This window comes from Anoplopoma fimbria, chromosome 3 (genome assembly GCF_027596085.1).
Source record: "Anoplopoma fimbria isolate UVic2021 breed Golden Eagle Sablefish chromosome 3, Afim_UVic_2022, whole genome shotgun sequence".
NCBI lineage: Eukaryota > Metazoa > Chordata > Actinopteri > Perciformes > Anoplopomatidae > Anoplopoma > Anoplopoma fimbria.
Genome location: NC_072451.1, coordinates 19,046,719 through 19,067,260, shown reverse-complemented (window position 1 = coordinate 19,067,260; position 20,542 = coordinate 19,046,719). Strand labels below are relative to the sequence as shown.

Here is a 20,542-nt window from a genome sequence, read left to right as displayed (position 1 = left end):
ACAGTCTGCACTGAGATGAATTATTAGTTGGTGTTACCGGCACAAACGTGTCTGCCCCTTCACTTTTACACGCCTGTAACCCAAAGACTCTCTGGGAGGGGTGACCCGGAACGAAAACCTAGTAAGGAATGTCAGATGTTCGTTTGACACACTCTCCGCAGGGGGTTGCGGAAGGAGCAGGATCTGGGTCAGATAGTAAGCAGGTGGGATGAGGCATCATAAGGCACACCAGGCTTTATTAACAAAAGCTTTAACACACACACATACAGTTGGTATGGCATTCACTGTCCTTTTTAATGCAATGCACCTGCAGTGACACAGGCACTTTCAATATTGTGTGGTAAAAACATACCGGATACAATCCAATACAGTAGATACTGTTTAGAAAATTTGTAGTTATGGTGATTTCCTCCCAATTTCTATGATCTATCAATAGCTGATTAATACATTTTATACCATAAACAGATGATGTCTACATACAAGTATATGCACATTGTATTGTACTTACTTAAGGAAAACATTTTGTGGGGTTACACAAAGTTATAAACAGTATGTATACTGTGTGAAACAAATCAAGCAGTTTCTCTCAAGAACCATTGGGGGAGCTATTGTAAAATGAAACTACATCCCATCATAACCATTATAGAGTTTATCTGGATTTAGTCCTAAATCCCACATATGAGTTAGTATTATACACCTTGGGTTCCCTTGTCTCAAATTTAAAGTTTTTTTTGAATGGGCTTTCCAGTTAGAATACTGAAATGAGGTCTGTGGTGAACCCAAATTTAAGAGATTTTAACATTTTGTTCTACAGTATATGAGACAACAACATCATTGTTGTGTAGGCCTATACTCACACTTCTGTAACCGTGGTGCAGTTCTTTTATAGCCTAATGTTAGCTCTTTACTTCTGCCGATTGCATTCACGCTAGTGGTCTTCATTGTAAAAAATGATCTTGGTGAACAAATAATTGGATTTGCCACAGAGCTTATTTTCTGCAATAATTCTAAATCCAATGGAAAAATACCACTTCCATTTCCAGGGTTGGCCATCATAAATACATCGTACCTGCAGCATTTTATAACTAATGCTGTCAGGGTTACAGCTGACATTAAAATGGCTGTTAGTGGATTGTGCTAGTATTTCAGGACAGTTAACACGAGTAAATTTGCATCATTAACTCTTGCGTTTAGTTGACATTGACTAACATACCCCCAATGCTGTAAGTGTAAAAATAATAATAATAAATGCATTTTTTTTTCTTCTGACCTTATTGAAACCCAATGACAGTATTGGTAAATATTTAAAGAAGGTGACACAATTTGCAAATGACCCTGAATCATTAATGTTAAGAAATATAAATTAGGAAAATATCCAATGTTTTTGTTATTATATGGGCTATGCATATCACATGTAGATACGGGTAGATAGTAACATTAGCCTACATACTGTATGTTTTAGGTCAGTTAGAACTGTCTAAGGTTTTTTGAGCTTATTCTGAACAGAACTTTGCAGTTGAAAAACGAAAATGTTAAGGAAATTATTTTGTAAGCACTTTTGCATTTTCATTTTTTTACAAGAAGCATATTACTTTTTATAGACTGACAACACAAAAAAAATACCCCATTACAAGTTAAAATCCTGCATTCAAAGTATAACTTAAGTAAAAGTAGAGTAGCAAGTAAAATGTACTTAAAATCTCAAAAGTAAATAGGTTGATGATGATCTTCAAAAGTTGTTTGTCTTTACAGAAACAACTTCCTTAAGGTGATTCAAGTCATTTTGAGGATGCATCTTAAGCAAAAGGGTTACCATACATTTCTCTCCTGAGTTAACTGGCAGCATGACCCTTTCCCAACAAATAGTAACTAAGCTCAGGGTCACATTTGCGGCCTCTTGTGGGAAAATGCTTGTGTTTTGTCAGGGCTGGTTAAGTTAACTTGTGTTACGTGACATATTTGACCTCCTACCCTTCTCACCCATGTGTAGCTTATCTGTGTTGGTTTTCCTCGATAACAAGCGGATAATAACACGGTTAAGTTACAGAAGGACATGGTCTGTTTTTAAACTGCACCTCCAACATTTTGGTCTGTGATAAAATCAGTAGTATAAGACTGACCACTGCTATGGTCATCTAATATGACCAATACGGTCAGATGAACAGATCATTACAACTCAATTTTACCAAGAATCTTTCAAAATGAATATATATCATAACAAAACTTTTTAATATCTTAATAATCCCAAATTCAGAATTTACGCAACATGTGATAATGCTATTTCCACCCTAGGAAGAATCTCACTATTATCAGTGTTATCTAATTCCTAATTCATGCCAAGAACAGATAGACAGTCACATGTTTGATTAGGTAAAACTGTCAAAAAATAACTTTCTATTTGCTTTGCCCAAAATAGATTTGTGTTCTTAATCAACGTTTAGTAACTCAGGGAAAATTTGAACTGTTGCAAAATAATCTGGTTATTGAATTTACCGGTAAAAGTGACCGAAGCACGATACCTCTTACCTGTCCTGTTTTGAGTGGTAAAATATTTTTACATGCCTTTATATTTGAATCAGTACCAGATTAATCTCATAAAAAACATATGATGTTATTATGGCAATGTTCAAAGCCAGGAAAGGCTGTTTTTGGTCTAGTTCTAAAATCCTTTAATTTTACTGCCACAAGGCAAGGGTTTTTCTTTGAAGTATGACTTTCAGTTTGTTTTGACCTAGAGAGTCAATAGAAGTCAGTGCAATGCATAATATCAATGTTAGAAAATGAATAAGAAAGCATTAGGATCTTTGCCACATTAAGCCTCTTGCCTCTTGTTTTTATATTTACGTATGACGTAATGCACATTTCATGTTTCTTAGTTTCAAACCTGTGGTGGCCTCTAAAGTAGTTTTCCTTTTACTATTTTAAAACAACATAGGAACCTGTGAGAAAGAAGCACCTGTTTTATCTCCATGCTGATATTTGCCAGTCGCTCATTGGTCCAGGATAGAGACCAAATGAGTATAAATACTAACAGTGAGGCAGCAGGTGAATGTGGTTTTCTCTCTCAATAAGGGAAAGCATGAAGTTAATCATTCTGCTTGGTCTGTTCGGGCTCGGCCTCGCCCAGCACAACCCCCACATCAAGCACGGCAGGACCGCCATCGTGCATCTGTTTGAGTGGCGCTGGGCGGACATCGCTGCAGAGTGCGAGCGCTTCTTGGGTCCTAATGGTTTTGGTGGAGTTCAGGTATGTATGGCTGCACACAAGATAGTCTAGAGAAGGAGGATGATCCCTTTTGTTTCTATTTGGAAATAAGATATCCATAGTAAAGTTTGATGTTGAAGATGCACTAGGTATACAGGTGGCTATATGGGGCATTAAAACACGCTGTTTAAAAAATGATAAAGTTAGTATATAGACATTATTCACAGTGTCATAAACTTTAAACTATAATATTGCAAACAAGCTTGTTATCACTTTATACCAAATTATATCAAATGGATCTGAGTGGTAAAATCAACAGATATCAGGTCATTCTGGCTTAATAACATAGAAAAGTTGCTCCTTGCTTTGATTGTTTCTGTCTATGAAGCTGGTTCATGTCAAACAAAAAACTTTCATGAGGAAAAATTAAGAAAACCAGCATTGGTGGGAAGTTGAAGCCTAATATTGTCTGTCTCTGTCTCTTCCCCTTTAACTTAAATCTTAAGGGGTATTCCAGTTATTAAGTATTCTACATCCATAAAGTTGGAGGACTCACAAGAGACAGATTTATTAAAGTAAAAACTGAAGCATCACAAACAGAATTATATTTCTTTAAAAAGCTGAGTAGTACTGGAGAACATCGCTGGACTGTATAGTACATATTAGAATATATAAAAACACTCTGTAATAGCGTTCTTCCAACTGAAGACAATTTCTGTGGTAAAAGCAATAATAACTGTAATGTGTTTTCTCTGTGTTGCTCAGATCTCCCCTCCAAATGAGCACATTGTGCTGAACAACCCCTGGAGGCCCTGGTGGCAGAGATACCAACCAGTCGGCTACAACCTGTGCTCCAGATCAGGCAATGAGAACGAGCTGAGAGACATGATCACCAGATGCAACAACGTTGGGGTAAAGAGTGATTTAGTGAAAGACATTAGGAACAATGTTCCACTGCGTTTGAAAGCACCTCGTAAATCTATAGCCTTGTACAACATAACAAATTCTTACCAGATACAGATGCTTAATGCATCATTATCAAAGAGTTTAATGACAACAGGCAGCTGGCATTTTAGAACAAAATACATTTTTGAATAAAGAGGAACACTGATGAATTAATGCCTCTTTCTTGAGGAATTATTATTCATGCTTTGTTTGAGATCATTAGCAGGTGCTATCTTGTACATAGTGTTATGCTCGTTTCTGGACCACCAACATGACAGTAAACCAATAGTAGAGCAGATATATTGACATATTCCTGTGCGCTGAGAATTAACTCAATGGACTGAGAGCAGAAGTGAAACTGGGGAGAAATAAGGGAGGTGTTGATACTTTTTGTTGCAACTTCAATCCTATATTCACCCACCCTAGGTCAATATCTATGTGGACGCTATCATCAACCACATGTGCGGCGCTGGCGGTGGAGAGGGAACCCACTCTTCATGTGGAAGCTGGTTCAGTGCTAGCAAGAAGGACTTCCCCAGTATCCCCTTTACCTACATGGACTTCAACGAACATAAATGCAGAACTGGCAGTGGCAATATTGAGAACTATGGTGATGCCAATCAGGTAATGAATTCCACTTAGAAACAATGTAACAGTTTTCATTGGCAGACTGGAAGTGTATTAAAATGAGAATAAAGAGTATAGGTTGCAACTTAAATGCTAATTTGCTGCTACAGGTGCGTGACTGTCGTCTGGTGGGTCTGTTGGACCTTGCCTTGGAGAAAGATTATGTGAGGGGCAAGGTGGCCAACTTCATGAACAAGCTGATTGACATGGGTGTGGCTGGATTCAGAGTGGATGCCTGCAAGCACATGTGGCCCGGTGACCTGTCTGCTATCTACGGTCGTCTGCACAACCTCAACACCAAGTGGTTCTCTGGTGGCTCCAAACCCTTCATCTTCCAGGAGGTAAGTTAGATGGTCCATCAACCCCATCAACTTCTTTTTAAATATAGCATTAAGAACATAAACTGTAGATGCATATATATTATCATGTTGATCCGTATTTGAGAGTCGTGTGCTTTAATGGTATAATTTTAAAAAACAAAGGCTGGATGAACTTATTTGAACTTGGAAAACATGGCACCAGCATAGGCGAATTCCTGCCAATATAACTTATTTGCATTCAAGTAAACAATTGACAGCTGAAATCCACATACCAGGATGTTATTTGATGATTACTAACCACCCTCATGACAAATATTTATGACTGATTGTGCAAAACAGCAGTCAAGAGGGCCGTGGGAGAATAAGCGCACAAATCAAGATGACAAAGACAAACACATGCACACTGGGAGCAGAGGTTCATATCCAAGAAAATGTTACAAGTTGACAAGCCCCTGTATAGATACAGGTAATATAGTTTAAAATGTTAAAGCCAAAGGTGCTAAACTCCGTGAACAAAGTAAGCTGCCTTTGATATCAACAAAGTAAGTGTGCTCTGTTCTCACTAACAACATGAATGTTTAACAGCAGAAATATGGTTCTTGTTACTGCTGAGTCCCAAAAAATTGTTGAATTACATTTTGTAAATCCACAAATGACTGATATGGTGCAGTAAATCTAAAGCACATCTACCTTTAATATTATGGATAATGTGGATTATGTTTTGATTTCCCTTTAGGTTATTGATTTGGGAGGTGAGCCCATCACATCTAGAGAGTACTCCCATCTGGGAAGGGTGACTGAGTTCAAATATGGTGCCAAATTGGGAACTGTCTTCAAAAAGTGGAACGGCGAGAAGCTGTCTTACACCAAGTATGTGTGTTACTGTTGGTGTTTGTTACAAATTGATATATTAGAATATTTGTTTAACCATGAGTTAGCTACACATTTCTGGATTCTGGAGACAAAGCACTTTTCATTCATTTCAACTAGTACAACTTAAGAGTTGTATATTTTTTTCCAAAGTTGGGTGTTTTAGAAAGCTTCTCATAAGTAAAATTGTATTCTTGTGTGCAGGAGCTGGGGAGAGGGATGGGGTTTCATGCCCAACGGCAATGCTCTCGTCTTCGTTGACAACCACGACAACCAGAGAGGCCATGGCGCTGGTGGTGCATCCATCGTTACCTTCTGGGAATCTAGGCTCTACAAGATGGCTGTCGGATACATGCTGGCCCACCCTTACGGCGTGACCAGGGTGATGTCTAGCTTCCGCTGGGACCGCCACTTTGTCAATGGAAAGGTAGATTGTCTTTAAACTACGAATAATGATTAAATCCAATATATAGCGAATATGTTTTGTTACACTCATTGATCCATTTTTTTTGTAGGATCAGAATGACTGGATGGGCCCTCCCAGCAATGGTGATGGATCCACCAAATCTGTCCCCATCAACGCTGACCAGTCTTGTGGAGGTGGATGGGTGTGTGAGCACAGATGGCGTCAGATCAAGTGAGTCCACAGAAAGCCAGAGACAGGGATCTGTTGATCTTACACACAGAACATATGTCACTTCTGCTCGGTCATATGGATGCGAAAACTACTGTTATGTTATACGTTATGATTGGACTTTTCCATATTGCTCCTTTAGGAACATGGTTATTTTCCGCAATGTGGTCAATGGACAGCCTCATTCCAACTGGTGGGACAACCAGAGCAACCAGGTTGCCTTTGGACGTGGTAATCGTGGTTTCATCGTTTTCAACAATGATGACTGGTAAGAATTATTTGCTAAAAACTGTAACTGGTACTGAGAAAATGCTAATTTACCCACTTAAATCAATTAGTAGCCAGATTAAACAAATGTATAGGAATTGATGTAAAGATATTTAATGAAATATAACTGTCATGAACAATCAACCATCAGTAACAACAGTTCATTGGATTTTGATGTATTTTAATATACTGTTGGCTTTAAAATCACATGATTGTTGTACCTTAAAATTGCCAATCAATTAGAAGCATGCAGGTGAAAGAAAAACCTCCATTATATTTTCTTGATTTGACTCTCCCTTCACATAAAAGTCCTTTCTATCTCCTAAATTATATCCTTTTGGCTTACACCTCCTGTTTGCATCCTGTTTTAATAGAAAATACAGCGAAATAAGAAGACAAAAGCCTTTCAATTTTATTGTGGTGGTTTTAAAACAATATTTACCTTGTTTTCACCTTCAGGGACCTGGATGTGACCCTGAACACTGGCATGCCCGGTGGCACCTACTGTGACGTCATTTCTGGTGAGAAGGATGGAAGCAGGTGCACTGGGAAGCAGATCCATGTTGGTGGTGATGGACGCGCCCACTTCAAGATCAGCAACAGAGATGAGGACCCCTTCGTTGCTATTCATGCTGATTCCAAAGTGTAAAATCATCATGTACAACTTAAAATAAATCATATTGCTGTATAAATCTTATCTTTTACCATTGATTTTAAGTTCACGTCAAACTTGCAGACGGATAGAAACAAAAGCCATGCATTTTAAGTCTAAAGTTGTATCTGGACCATAGAAAAGCAGCTGCCACACCTAATAAATGTGAAAGTCTCTCACTGAGTGAGTGATAAAGTTAGACGTTGGTCAGTCGAGTTGGAGTTTTCCCATTTGCCATTGCTTTTTCAAAATGAATAAGCATGACAGTGTTTCAGCTGGTAACGTCTTTGCCTCCGCAATCAATAATCTGATCCACTTCCTCAATACATTTAGGGGGAGCTCTGAAATATTGCAATTTGTGTTGCCGCCGTTATTTTTCTCGATACATTTATATTTTCCTGTACGTGTGTTTGAAACGTGGTGTTTCAATCCTATATTTGTAGGGTGTTGACACAGTTTGATGCATATGTTATGAAAGCAGCACAGTGTATGGTTGAGGAAGAGGGAGATCCATTGTCACGGTGGATGACCTCAGAGCAGACAGCTGTAGGAGATCAAAGCCGAGAAGAAATTAACAGTTCAGTTGTCGACCTGATAAAGGCCTGTGGTGCAATCAACTGTTGTATCTGCAACAGTATCACTGTCCTTATTTGCGAAATTAAAGGGCAACATACATGAATCACCCAAATGCAGGAAATCTGTCCATCTGTTAGTCATATCTGGTAAGATCAGGAACAGAGAACTTTCTGATGACATGGTTTGCTAATTATCTGTTTTAAAAGTAGTGTTTCTCAAACTTCATTATCCTTTAAAGTCCTTACATTGACAACTCTTATGCTGCCATCTTTATTATGTAAAAAGGCTGTCAGAAACTTTGAACACTGAAGGCCAGGTTAAAAAGAGATACAGCATAAACTCTAATAATGACCATAACAGTAAATTGCTTCTCAAACAATATAAATGAACTTAAGGTGGAGTCAGACTTACTGTAAATTGAAATATGGAAACAGTTTGTTTAGCCCTGTCCCCTTAGTTAACAGTAAAGGCTTACTTGTGGTTCAATGTCCAGCATAAGGACACTTTGATATGTGGACAGGAGGTGCCAGGGATCCAACCAGCAATGTTGGGATTACAGGACAACCCCACATCACTAAACCCTGAGCCTGAACTGAACCGTACTGTTGATAGGTCTGTTAGCTTTCAGATTAACCACCTGAAATCCACAACTTTTCCTGTCAATGTCTTCAATGACACACAGAAGCAAACAAATGCAGCTTTTCATTTCTAGTCATGGATTTTGTTAGCTGAAATGTTTACCGTCACTAGCTGCCTTTATCAGATGTAGTTAGCTGACATGAGCTAATGCTTACTCTAAAACTCCTTGAGTTGCTTAAAAAAATGCTGTCTCAAGCTTTCTTTTTAATAAAGTTTCCAGCTTATTCATTTTAAACAAGAACCCTGTAAAAGGCTCTTTATTTGCTCTTTGTCACGAGTATCTTATCCAGCTTAAGTTAATGTTGCTATGCCTGTCAAGCTTTCAGTTCTCACACATCACATATGCAGTTTACAATGATAATGGCACCAGATTTAACACTCAAATCCTTTTTGAAACAGGCTTTGATTTCAACAGGAAGTAAACAAAAGCAGCTCCTCATTTCTAACCAACTACCATGGATTTTGTAAGCTTGAAAAGACAACTGTCGTTGGCAGATTTGCCTAACTGAAGCTAATGTAATTGGAATGTGAATTTATTAAATATCTGTTTCAAAGTGACTTTAAAATGTTTCCCTACAAATGTAATGTAGTTTGCAAATGAAATGGGCTTTGCCTTTGCACAGCTTACACTAGAGTAGATACACACTGATTTATTCATTCTTTACACTTTCGCATGGTTTTGGTTTTGAAAAAGAAAATAATCCGACCCACATGCACACCGCTTCAAGTTAGGATTGTACAACCGCTGGTCGGGGAGCAGTCTGCCTGGTAAACAGTATGTCAGCTATGAATGACAAAAAGACACTTAAATGATTGAAAATCAGGTCCTTAAAAAGCTGTTTAATAAGAGAGTTACAATCAGTCAGTGTCCTGAACACGACCTGTGATGCCTGTGAATGTTCTTCCTGCATTGTGTACTTCTCCTCCACTGGGACATCTCCTTTCCATCACACTGCAGCCATTCGCAGTTTTACCCAGCATACGTCACTAAAGCAACATTTGGGCCAAGAGGGGCCATCCTAACTTCCTCTCCCTCTCTCTGCCTGTCTACCTACCATCGCCCTCGCGTTCTCCCCGTCTCCACCTTCCCAGCCCACCTGCTGAGTCCCCGCTGTCAGCAGATCTGGACCGGTGACACTAGAGTGCCAGCCACCAGAGGTGAGACAGCAAAGGTGAAACCTGCCAGAACTTTCAATTAATCTCGATTGTCATGGCAACGTGACCCATGAGCAAAGTAAAGGTGGTAAATTATTTATGGCTTCATAGAAAGAGTAAGACAAAGCAATGAAAGAAAAAGTGTGTTATGAACACAGCACATCTGCATTCGCCTCACTTCTGTCTCGTGAGCTTCCTCAAGAGTTGTTATTTGCTCTTTAATTTCACATTACGTCACGGCAGGTGATGAATCTTTGCTCACCAAGATGTGCGAGCGTGAATATCAAAGTGACAGAGAGTGCAGGAGAATGATGGAAGGAGACCTTAACGGTTGGACTAGGCTCAACATATTGCGACTGTTAAATTATTGACCTTCTCTCCATCTTTTGGTCCGGCAGCTGTGAGGGCCTGTACCTTCCGATTAGCTGCAGAGATGTCAGTGTAGCAGACCAGGGTCTTGGGTCCTGTCATCCTCACTGATGCTTTGTGACATGGCTGTCAACCATGTCCCCATCCTGTTTCATATTTCATATGGGGCACCAGACCTGCCTGTCACATCACCCAAGGAGAAAGACAGTCATCAACTTAAATACGAAGCAACTGAGTTTTTGGATCTATTCAGCAGTCTCTCACTGTGCTTCGAAAAAGTCAAAAAACAGTGTAAGTGAGGTTCATGCAGAGTTATCTGATTAAGACAAGGAAATGGGGTGTTTCAACATTGTCAAATAGGCTATAATAAAGGCTTTAATGAACTACAAAATTAATTTACAATCCTTAATAGTAACCTTGCTGTTGGAACATTGGCTCAGGGTGGTTGGTTGATTGGTGCTGAAGTTTTTGTGATTGCAGTAATCATGAACTGAACATACCATTATTCCAATGAGCAATGTGGTACCTGGGTAACATTCAGCTTCATATCACATGGGGGCAGTATTGACGCAAGAACTATGAAACAGTAGCTTTTCCTAAACAGAATTAAAAAGGTCCCTGAGACATTTTGCTCTCAGTGATATTTATTTCCTAACTGCTTGAAATTCAATGCAGAATTATTCAAGATGAGAAAAGAATTCATGATTGATGTTAAATTCTACGAATTGAGCATGAATTATATATATTGTCAATGACAGTGTGAAAGAGGTAAATGATGTATGACCGTATTGCTCATACAAACTTAACACATGCAAAACTGCATAATGTTGGGCTGTCAGTGTTTGCTCCTAGCTGATACAGATCCTGCTTTCCTTGTCCACTAACGTGAGCAGTCCATTGTTTCTTCGTATGATGTAAACATCACATTTTTCAAAGAATCATTCTGACAAAGTGCAGAGATGTTTTGATTCCAAGCTCTAAACAGGAATCTTAATCCATTTTCTGGTCACAGGCGAGTCCTGTCAAGCTTCCAGCTTCCTCACCCTATAGCTGTCACTCCATATCTCCATGTGTAGTGGCCCTTTTAAAATGACAACATGCTGGCAACTTGTATATATAGAAATAGGGCTGTTCACACCGTTTATGCATCTTGACTGAATATTATACATACTCTTTTATAGCAGTTGTCTTAGCCTGTTTATACTGTTTGTATTGTATTTATTGTATTTTCAAACAGCCCTTCTGCCAGGTCTCTCTAAAAAAGAGCTTTGAATGTCAATGACATCAATTTTACCTGTTTATATGAAGGAAACTGAAATTAAATGAGGATACGATCACTAGTGTGGTTGCAAAATTAGGAAATGATGAACCTTAAGAAGCATATTTTCAAGAAGTCATGATGCACAGATGATTATTGACCAATGTGACATTGGTCAATAATCATCTTTGCATCATGCCTCAAATTACATGTAATTAGGACATTCCCAAAGCAACTGGAGTATCATATACGTAACATACACTGAACTGAATCTGAACTGAGCACCTTCTCTAAAAAATAAATAATGTTTACAACCACATAGCGTTACATACAGTTAGGTGTAATCATTTAGTTAAATTAATAGAATATGTTTAAAAATAGAATCATTTTAAATATTTATTTCACTTTCCGATTTAATCTTATGAAATAGAGAAGAAAATAGCATGAACTTCTAATGGTACATTAGTACATTGGTGTGTGTCACAGTTACCCTTTTCCAACACCTTTGCTGTCCTTGCAGTGAGCTTATTCATACCCCCCACCAACAGATTATACAGCAGCACACAGAGCAACGTGAAGGTTGGCCTTTTGTGTCCTCATACATTTCTCTGCTTTAGTCTTTAATGATATCATTGCCTGGCTCAGTCATCTTTTCTAGCTGACACCCCACAGGGTGGCCAATATTTAGTTTATGGTGTATGTGTGTATGTGTGTGTGGTCCGTACCCCAGGCATCCTAAATGTAGAGTGTGACAAGCCCTACTTAGCCCTGAATCTTATAACCAGACTCTAATATGAAACTAAACTACCACTATGTGAAGCGGGCGCCCGGCACAACTTTGAAATTGATAATTGAGACAAACTCATTCAGTCGCGGCTCATTTAATGTAATGAGCAAAGTGAGCTGTTCAATTTGCATACTGATAAGATGCTTCCATCAGGATACATAGTCCCCTCTCATAGATATTCACTGTGGATATTACATCTAATCAGAGCACGGATTTACTTTACAAACACACTCAGAGGAGTGCAGACTAAGGCTTTCAATTAGGCCATTGCCAGGTCTTAATCACCTCAAAGACAAATTGGGCAGTGGGTCAACAGCTTCCTGAGTCATATTGCCAATAGAAGTGCCCTAGATACGGGGTTTAACACAGATCCAAAAGATTGGAAACACAAAGCACATTTGGTCTTTGGAAATTTCTTCCAAAAAGAAATGCTGTATATTTCAGAAGCATTTATATTTCATGTGTTGGCTCTGGGATCTTATGTGATGACCCCTTCCAGCTGTTGCCCTTGTGCTTTCTTTATTGATCCCTGTTATTGCAGTGGAAGTCCCCTGCTGCTAATGTTTGCCCCCTTAAATTATCTCCCCGTTTCAGCAGATTCCAATTGCACAGGTGCTCTGCCTGGTTGTTTGTATTGCACATGGGAGTAAAGCAGAGACCCAAACGGTGATGGCAGCAGAGGTGCCTGGTCTAAATCCCATGTTTGTGCAGAGGCAGAAAGCACTGCTGGAAGAATTGGACCAGGGACCCAGCCCACGGGCCGGTTCCAGAGTCATCAGGCCTGTGGAGCAAGACTTTCTGAAAGGGAGCAGATGGTGACATGAATAGTGCAGCAGGTCCCGTCCACCCCCACCCATTGCCTTGCGTGCAGCACATTACCTCAGCAAACGCTTCTCATAATTGATGTGTTGGAATGGCCCCATCATCACTGGGTTTTGCAGAGTGGCAGAATCATCAAGGTCATTACTGCTACTCTGACATTTGCAGGGTCTGGGACTTCTTCAAAAGAAGTGGACTTCTAGACACTTCTTGGAGACTACTACACATACTGGATTTGTTTGTCCCTGTGAGTATATACTGTAGCACTGCTGGAGGTTATACTGTATATTACTTATCTGACAAAATGTATGTGTAGTTTCACATCTCATTAGCGCTACATTTTTGTATCACACTTTTTGTTCACAATATTTTCACCTCATGTGAGCGATTCAGAAACACTTTTCCCACCTAATTCCCCATCTGTCTACCAGGCGTTGCAGGGGGTGGGGGGTACAGAAGCACTTTAATTATACATGGCAGCCCTGGGCAACACATAACATTAAAGTTGCATGGCTTGGTTTAGACAGAGTATGTCAAAATCTGTTTTGTGACCCAGCCAGCCCAGTGCTGGTTACTGTATTCCCAGATTAATTTATTAAAACACAAAGTCCTGCTGTTTTCTGTTAAAACCATTTGGAAATGATGAACCTCAAATCAATTCTTATATTCTCTACATAGATATTTAACAGTCAACCTGATTAACATTTAGTGTACAACAATTGTCTGTGCAGCCCGTCCACCCCTACTGTATACACTGCATATGTTCACTGAAGGAGTTTTACTGGTTTAGTGAAAAATGTTCCACCTGTCAAAAGAAGCTCAGAGAATGTTAATTATCTCTGTTTAAAAATCATCTCTGTTTAAAAATGATTAAAAATAGATATCAGATGGAACAGTTTTAATCACAAAAATAATTTTGACACCGCAGTTTGCAAAATAATAATATTACACATGTTGTATTGCATGGGCTGCACGGTGGTGTAGTGGTTAGCACTGTCGCCTCACAGCAAGAGGGGCCCGAGTTTAATTCCCGGGCTAGACAACCTTCTGTGTGGAGTTTGCATGTTCTCCCTGTGTCAGCGTGGGTTCTCTCCGGGTTCTCCGGCTTCCTCCCACAGTCCAAAGACATGCAGGTTAGGTTAATTGATGACTCTGAAATTGCCCGTAGGTGTGAATGTGAGCGTGAATGGTTGTCTGTCTCTATATGTCTGCCCTGTGATAGGCTGGCGACCTGTCCAGGGTGTACCCTGCCTTCGCCCATTGACAGCTGGGATCGGCTCCAGCACCCCCGCGACCCTTAACTGGATAAGCGGTTACGGAAGATGGATGGATGTTGTATTGCCATGAATTGCAAATGTCTTTTAAGACATGTTTTGTTGTTGTCATCAACAACATAAATGTGTATAGCAGTTTCAGCCAAGCTTGATGGCTGTTTGGTGTAACTCTACTGCAAGCAGAATGTGAAAACTGTTTTAATTTGATGGATTGCGTTAAATCCATGTCCCTCTAAAGATTAATTGTAATAACTTCAGTGATACCTTAACTTCTCATCAAGTTCCACCAACAGGCCAAAATTGTTAATCCTCCAATACTTTGGTGTACAACTAAATACCTGCATCAAAATGAGATTCCCATCAGCCTTAGCTTTACTTTCTGTTCATACTATTATAACTGCATAAGCATGTTAGCAAAGTATTTTTTGGCATGGTTGTGGACTCTTAAGAGTGTTTTTTGCTTGAGGCATTCACAAGGGTCAAGAGGGTCCCCACGTCCAAAGTGACGTCACACTGTAAGACACAGCCCTTCATGGGGGTTTCGTGTGGCAGGTTGTCTATGCACATCCAACATGTTCTAACTATGTGGACGCAGATTTGCTTTTGTGTCTCTGGCTAAACTAAGCGGAATGTTTCCTAGCGGTAGCTATATATTTCACAGATACAGATAAGACAGTGATATCTTCTCATCAAACTCTCGGCTAAAAGGCAAATAAATGTTGAACTATTCTTTTAATAAACTCAAGTTCACACCCTACCTCTCCTTTTGTGTATAATTACTCTGCCATCCAATGTCCTCCTAAATTTGTTTGTTTTCTTTATCCATCTATGTGGAGGGTGTAGCACGTTGGGGCCATTGGTTACCATATTTGTAATGACTGCTGTTTACTGTAAGACTGTCCTTTGTTTCCTGTATGCTTGCAATAAAAATGTAATTAGCATGCCTCCCTGCCAACAAAGTTCATTATAAGTAGTTGATAACTTGTCACTCACAATGCAGCACCCCCAGAACAATGACCAAACCATGGGCTTCAAACATGTAAACCCAAAGGAAGATGACACGTTTCCTAGGGATATTAATGCGCTTCTCTGGATTTAAATCTGCATAGAGGAAAACAACAACAGGCAACCGGCCTCTCCAAGGTGAAACACAAGTGTTATTTTATTTATGCTCTACCCATCTCCGACCCTCCCCTCCTTCTTTGTCTCCTCTCCCTGGGGAGCCAGGCCGCTGTGCCCCAGAAAGCTGACATGCCCGGGCTAAGGGGAGCGGGAGCAATGGGGAGAGATAGGCAGATTCATGGTCACCCAGACAGAGGCGGCACTGAACACATGCAGCAATTCTCCTCCTCTGCACCAACTCTCACTTTCTCCAAGCACTTGCTTGACCTTCAGAGACAGCAAGAGGGTTTGGTGGGTGAGTACCGACTGAGAAAAGAGTCAAATTTTAATTTGAGAGGTTGAGGGTGCAGCTCAAGCTGTTTTTAAGTTCTGTGTACATTGATGAGTATGGTGATTGAAATGGTAAGGAGCTTAAATTTGGGTTCTTCTGCTTTGTGCTTTAAAAGAGATGGTAAATAAAGTCGTTTTTAAATGAATGTTGTTCAAAATAAATATTTCCGGATAAATATTTTCCTCCCTTCTTTCTGTGAGCCGCTCCCCGTTCTGCTGAAGATTGATTGGCTGAGAGCAAGATTGACATGTCACCGACAGCTGTCCGGCAAACTAACCCTGTTAGGTCAATGCACCCTGACAGCTAGCTGACACCCCAATTTCCTGATGAGCCGCCTGCTGTGTGCTGTCTTTTAAGGAAAGTTTAAGACATCTCCTTTGCTAGCCTCCCCATTCCTCCTGCTTAATTTCTTTCCATCACTTGTCATCTGATTATGCGGTTGCTCACTTTGTTGTGTCAGCAGATGGAGAGGGGGTTAATTACTGGAGGCTCAGAGTGCCTCGGTACACCCCTGCGTTGCAGGACATGTAACTTCAGGGTATCTAATGGATTAAAGGAGGAGGGATGGGGTGAGTGGTACATATCTTTGCATGTGTAAAAGCCATTTGCAGGTTCTTCAATCTGTTGACATGCATGTTTTCTGTATCTTCTTTCCATCAGACTTCTGTACGGTTAGAGAAAGGTAATGTCTCAAAAATGAAAGAAAATGAAAAATCAACAACAATATTTGTATTTCTACAAGAAAGGCATTCAAAATCTATATTCATGTGTATCGAAATATATTTAATGTGAATGTGATATTTTAGAAATACTATATTATTATATGTCTTTTGCCTTGACCATGCATGTAGGAGCACGGCTACGCAGCGAGCTAAACACTCTCCCAATAAAAGCTGAAGAGAGTAGTTGACTTAAGCACACAAACATTACTGGAAAACAAATTCAGTGATAATGAGCACAAATGAAGAAAAGATCAAACTAGAGTTAGACTCAATACAAGTTATTGTGATCTTGCCAGAATGAAAGGAAGCCCACAATTGGACAAGTTAAAATAGTTAAAGAGATAGAATAATAGTAGCCCAACAGTGAATTAACAGTTGTTTAGAATGTTGTACTAGCGTAGCATTAGCCTCAGACAGTAAGCTGAGTAAGATGTAATCTAATTACAGAAATTATAATTCAACTTAATAGCCAATCAACAATCACAAAACAGCAGTGATAAAAAAAAAAAACTTCCACACTGAAAAGTTCACCCGAGTTTTTCCAATCCACACGAATGCGAAGATTGGAATTTGCTACTTCGCATAGGAGGAAAGTGAATGGGAGGCAAATTTGAATTTTGTGCATGTGTGACCGTGCCTTCAATAGTGGTTGCTACTGGCAACAGAATGTTCAACTGAAACTACTGCTGGTGGCAGAATAACATGATCCAAGGATGAAATGACTGATCAGTGTTATTTACTAATCGTGCAAAGATAGTTTGTCTAAACTCATTTTGAATGAAGAATTGTTACATTGGTTATCTAATCACAAGTATACACTTTATAGAAAAACAGTATAACAATGAACTTGTTCCACCATTAAAGGAAAGGATCAAGTGTGTCGAATGCTCACAACTGCAGCACAGTGGCCTTCAGGTAATTTAAAAACGTGAAAGGCTCTCGCTAGACCGAGTGTTTAGTTTATCAGTTCTGGGCTAGAAACATCACGGTGCAACATGGCTGACGTTGAAAGGACCCGCTCCCTATGTAGATATGAAGGGATCATTCTAAGCTAATGGAAATCCAATGATTCTTAGTTCCATGTGATTATGCACTAATGAAAACATAGTTATTAATATTGCATTCCATTTCTACAAATTAATCACCCACAGGCTACCCACTGTACCTTTAAGAAATAGGAAGAACGTCTCAGACAGCTTCAGGGGCAAGGTAATTTATATCTATATATGATTAAACATTAGAGTGTGCTTAATTGAAAGCTACAATGGCTGAATTGAATAGAAAGACAGATGAATTTGCTGAATTGTGGGTCTTAAAGGTTTTTTCAGATAAAGAAAACTTCACACACATGAAAAAAAAAATGTCATAATGGCACATACAATATATTTACAAGGTTAAAAAGATTATATATTTAAACATGACTGACTGCCCAAATGATAAATACGTCATTGCCTGCTGCTTCAACTGCATTATAAGTTTAGCATGTGTGATTGGCCGATTGTCTCATCGATATTCAAATGTCCTTTGTTTAAATGAAAGCCATATCAGACAAAATTCATTTGTTTTCACAATGATGTTCTATTGCTGGAATTTGCACCATAAAAACTCCCACACTGCAAACCATTATAACAGATTAAAAAAAACACATTAATCCTGGGCTAACCAGATCATAGTTAGTGCATGTGGCTCTAGTGTCGGGTAATGGAACCCTTCTCACATCTCAATAAGCCATATCAACCCCCTTATATCAGCCATGATTTAATGAGACAGCATAACAGCCTTTTTCCAACCCCTGATCTGATTATTAACATGCCACCCTGAACATGCAAACATTTTGGGCCCTCCTTGTCTTCCAGGGAATAAATTCAGTTCATGCTGTATAATGAGAATCGGTATGGGGTCCATATGGTTACTGCAGGGTTGGGTAGGAGCGGAGAAAAGGAGACAGGAAGGGGGTAATGCACCTTTTTAATGAGATATGAGTCTCTGTGGCACACCTGCACTCCAGCAATCTGTGAGGATTGCTCACTAGAGCCTAGAGAGGTATAAGACCCGAGTAAAGTGCAATAGAAGTGCCTTAGAGTGCCTTAAATGCGGATCTGACTTCATCAACAAGTGCAGCCCTGCTGGATTTTACCTCTGTTGTCAGTGAGCAACACAGAAAGCTAACCAGGTATTCCTTGTAAATCTTTTTAGCATGTGTTTGATGGTCATCTGGCTCTCTGTAGGTTGCCGTACAGATTGGATATGGCCCCGAGTGGATTGTGACCCAAAGCGTCAGTTACTCAGTCTATGTTATCTCTCTCTGTGGCAGCTAGTTGGGCGTTTGCCCGCCACATGGCTGACCCTTGTAGCGTCTGTTTCACATGACAATGATGTGATTTTGAGAGTGAGCCAGTTGTGATGATAGCTGGATTTCAGGTACTGCAGGAACCAACAGGGGATAATGCACAATGGTTCAGATGGAAGTCTAATCTGTCCTGCAGATGTTAATAAAGTCATCAATGTCTCATCATAGAGAATAATTCATTCAATCAGCAGAGACGAGCACACACACAGCACAGCATTGTGTCTATAATTGTTTTGACCTTGACGTCAAAGTTCTTATGTGGCATCATTGCCTACAGTGCACAATACAGGAGCTATAGTAGCATTAATTGCCATCCAACACAGCTCTATGATTTCACATTGCAGCCTGACGGGGCTAAACTATCGTGGTTTGACTGGGAAATAGCTGCTCAAGGACAAACTAAGACAAACAGCATGTTATCCTGAGCCAGAGGGGGACCGAGACGACTGATCTTTCACAAGAAGACCACACTAAGACCACTAGGGGCCTATTAGGGGCTACAGATTGTAGTGCCTTGTCATGCATTCCCTCTATTTATGCCTCTCAGTTATCTTTTAAATAATGCATCTCTGTTTAAGCAGAGTCCTGCTATTTTTTTTTTTTAACGCAGCACCTGGCAAGCTTTGGTATTCCGCAGTTTGCTCCCTCCCGGGGCACAGATTTTTTTATAAGGCTTTGTGAGGGGGCTTTGGTTCGGAGATGTGAGGGGAGAATATGACTGAACTGAGAGCTGCTGCATGACAATGATGTTAGTTGGAGGAATGGCTGGTTTGTATTGTGTAGTAGCTGCAACGCACAATGCATAAAGAAATAGGAGAGACAAGGATAAAGAAATAAAAGCACAGCAATCTAACAACCATAATTCATTACGGGTTTATGTCATTCTAAATATGGTAAAAAATGATATTAATAGTAATATATTAATCAATTTTCACACGGCTTAAATATTGAGTAATATGATGTATTAATTTTGTCATTGTAATTGCTGCTCTTAATTATTTTACTATTACAATGTACTTGAGAATATTTCTACAATCAGGAGGGCAAGTGCTTGTATATAATATATATATATTTCCAGTATATGTGCAAGATCGCAATTCGTTGCACAATCATTTGCAATTCCTGTTTGAGTGAATACATAAATTTGAAGTTTGCTACTTGTTGCAAATCTTGGTTCAAATGTGTGCAGCTAATGAGGCCCCCTCAAAGGCCTATTAGAGAAAGAGTTCTGGCCACTCTGATCTGGGTGGTTAGCACTCTTTCCCCAATGGACCTTTGATTCTGACCCAGTTTGTAGACGAAGCATGATGACCTGAATGCTACTAGGTTTATTCTCTCATTAGCTCTGACCTGTGCTCAACAGTATAAGGTCGTCCTCTGCAGTACACTTTAAGTATTCTCTATTTGTTCGCAGTATGCGTATCAATTTTTAAGGTGATACCACTTTTTCAAACCTAGATCAATCTCAGAGGCTCAGAGGTAGAGTGGCTCGTCCACTTAACAGAAAATCGGTGGTTCGATCGCCGTTTTTTATGTTGAAGGGTCCTTGAGCAACATACTGAACCCCAAATTGCTCCTGAAAGCTCAGCCATTGATGTGTGAATGTGTTTGACACATTCA

The 20,542-nt window shown here is 39.7% G+C and overlaps 1 protein-coding gene across 1 annotated transcript; it reads left to right on the top strand.

Moving 5' to 3' along the window:
• The first annotated feature begins 3,067 nt into the window (after nucleotides 1-3,067).
• amy2a (amylase alpha 2A) lies at nucleotides 3,068-7,550 on the top strand. Its single transcript, XM_054623436.1, has 9 exons — nucleotides 3,068-3,247; nucleotides 3,971-4,117; nucleotides 4,577-4,774; nucleotides 4,888-5,118; nucleotides 5,834-5,967; nucleotides 6,172-6,394; nucleotides 6,483-6,604; nucleotides 6,744-6,869; nucleotides 7,328-7,550. The coding sequence occupies exons 1-9, from the start codon at nucleotides 3,080-3,082 to the stop codon at nucleotides 7,515-7,517; spliced, it is 1,539 nt and encodes a 512-aa protein (XP_054479411.1). The 5' UTR covers nucleotides 3,068-3,079; the 3' UTR covers nucleotides 7,518-7,550.
• Nucleotides 7,551-20,542: the final 12,992 nt, after the last annotated feature.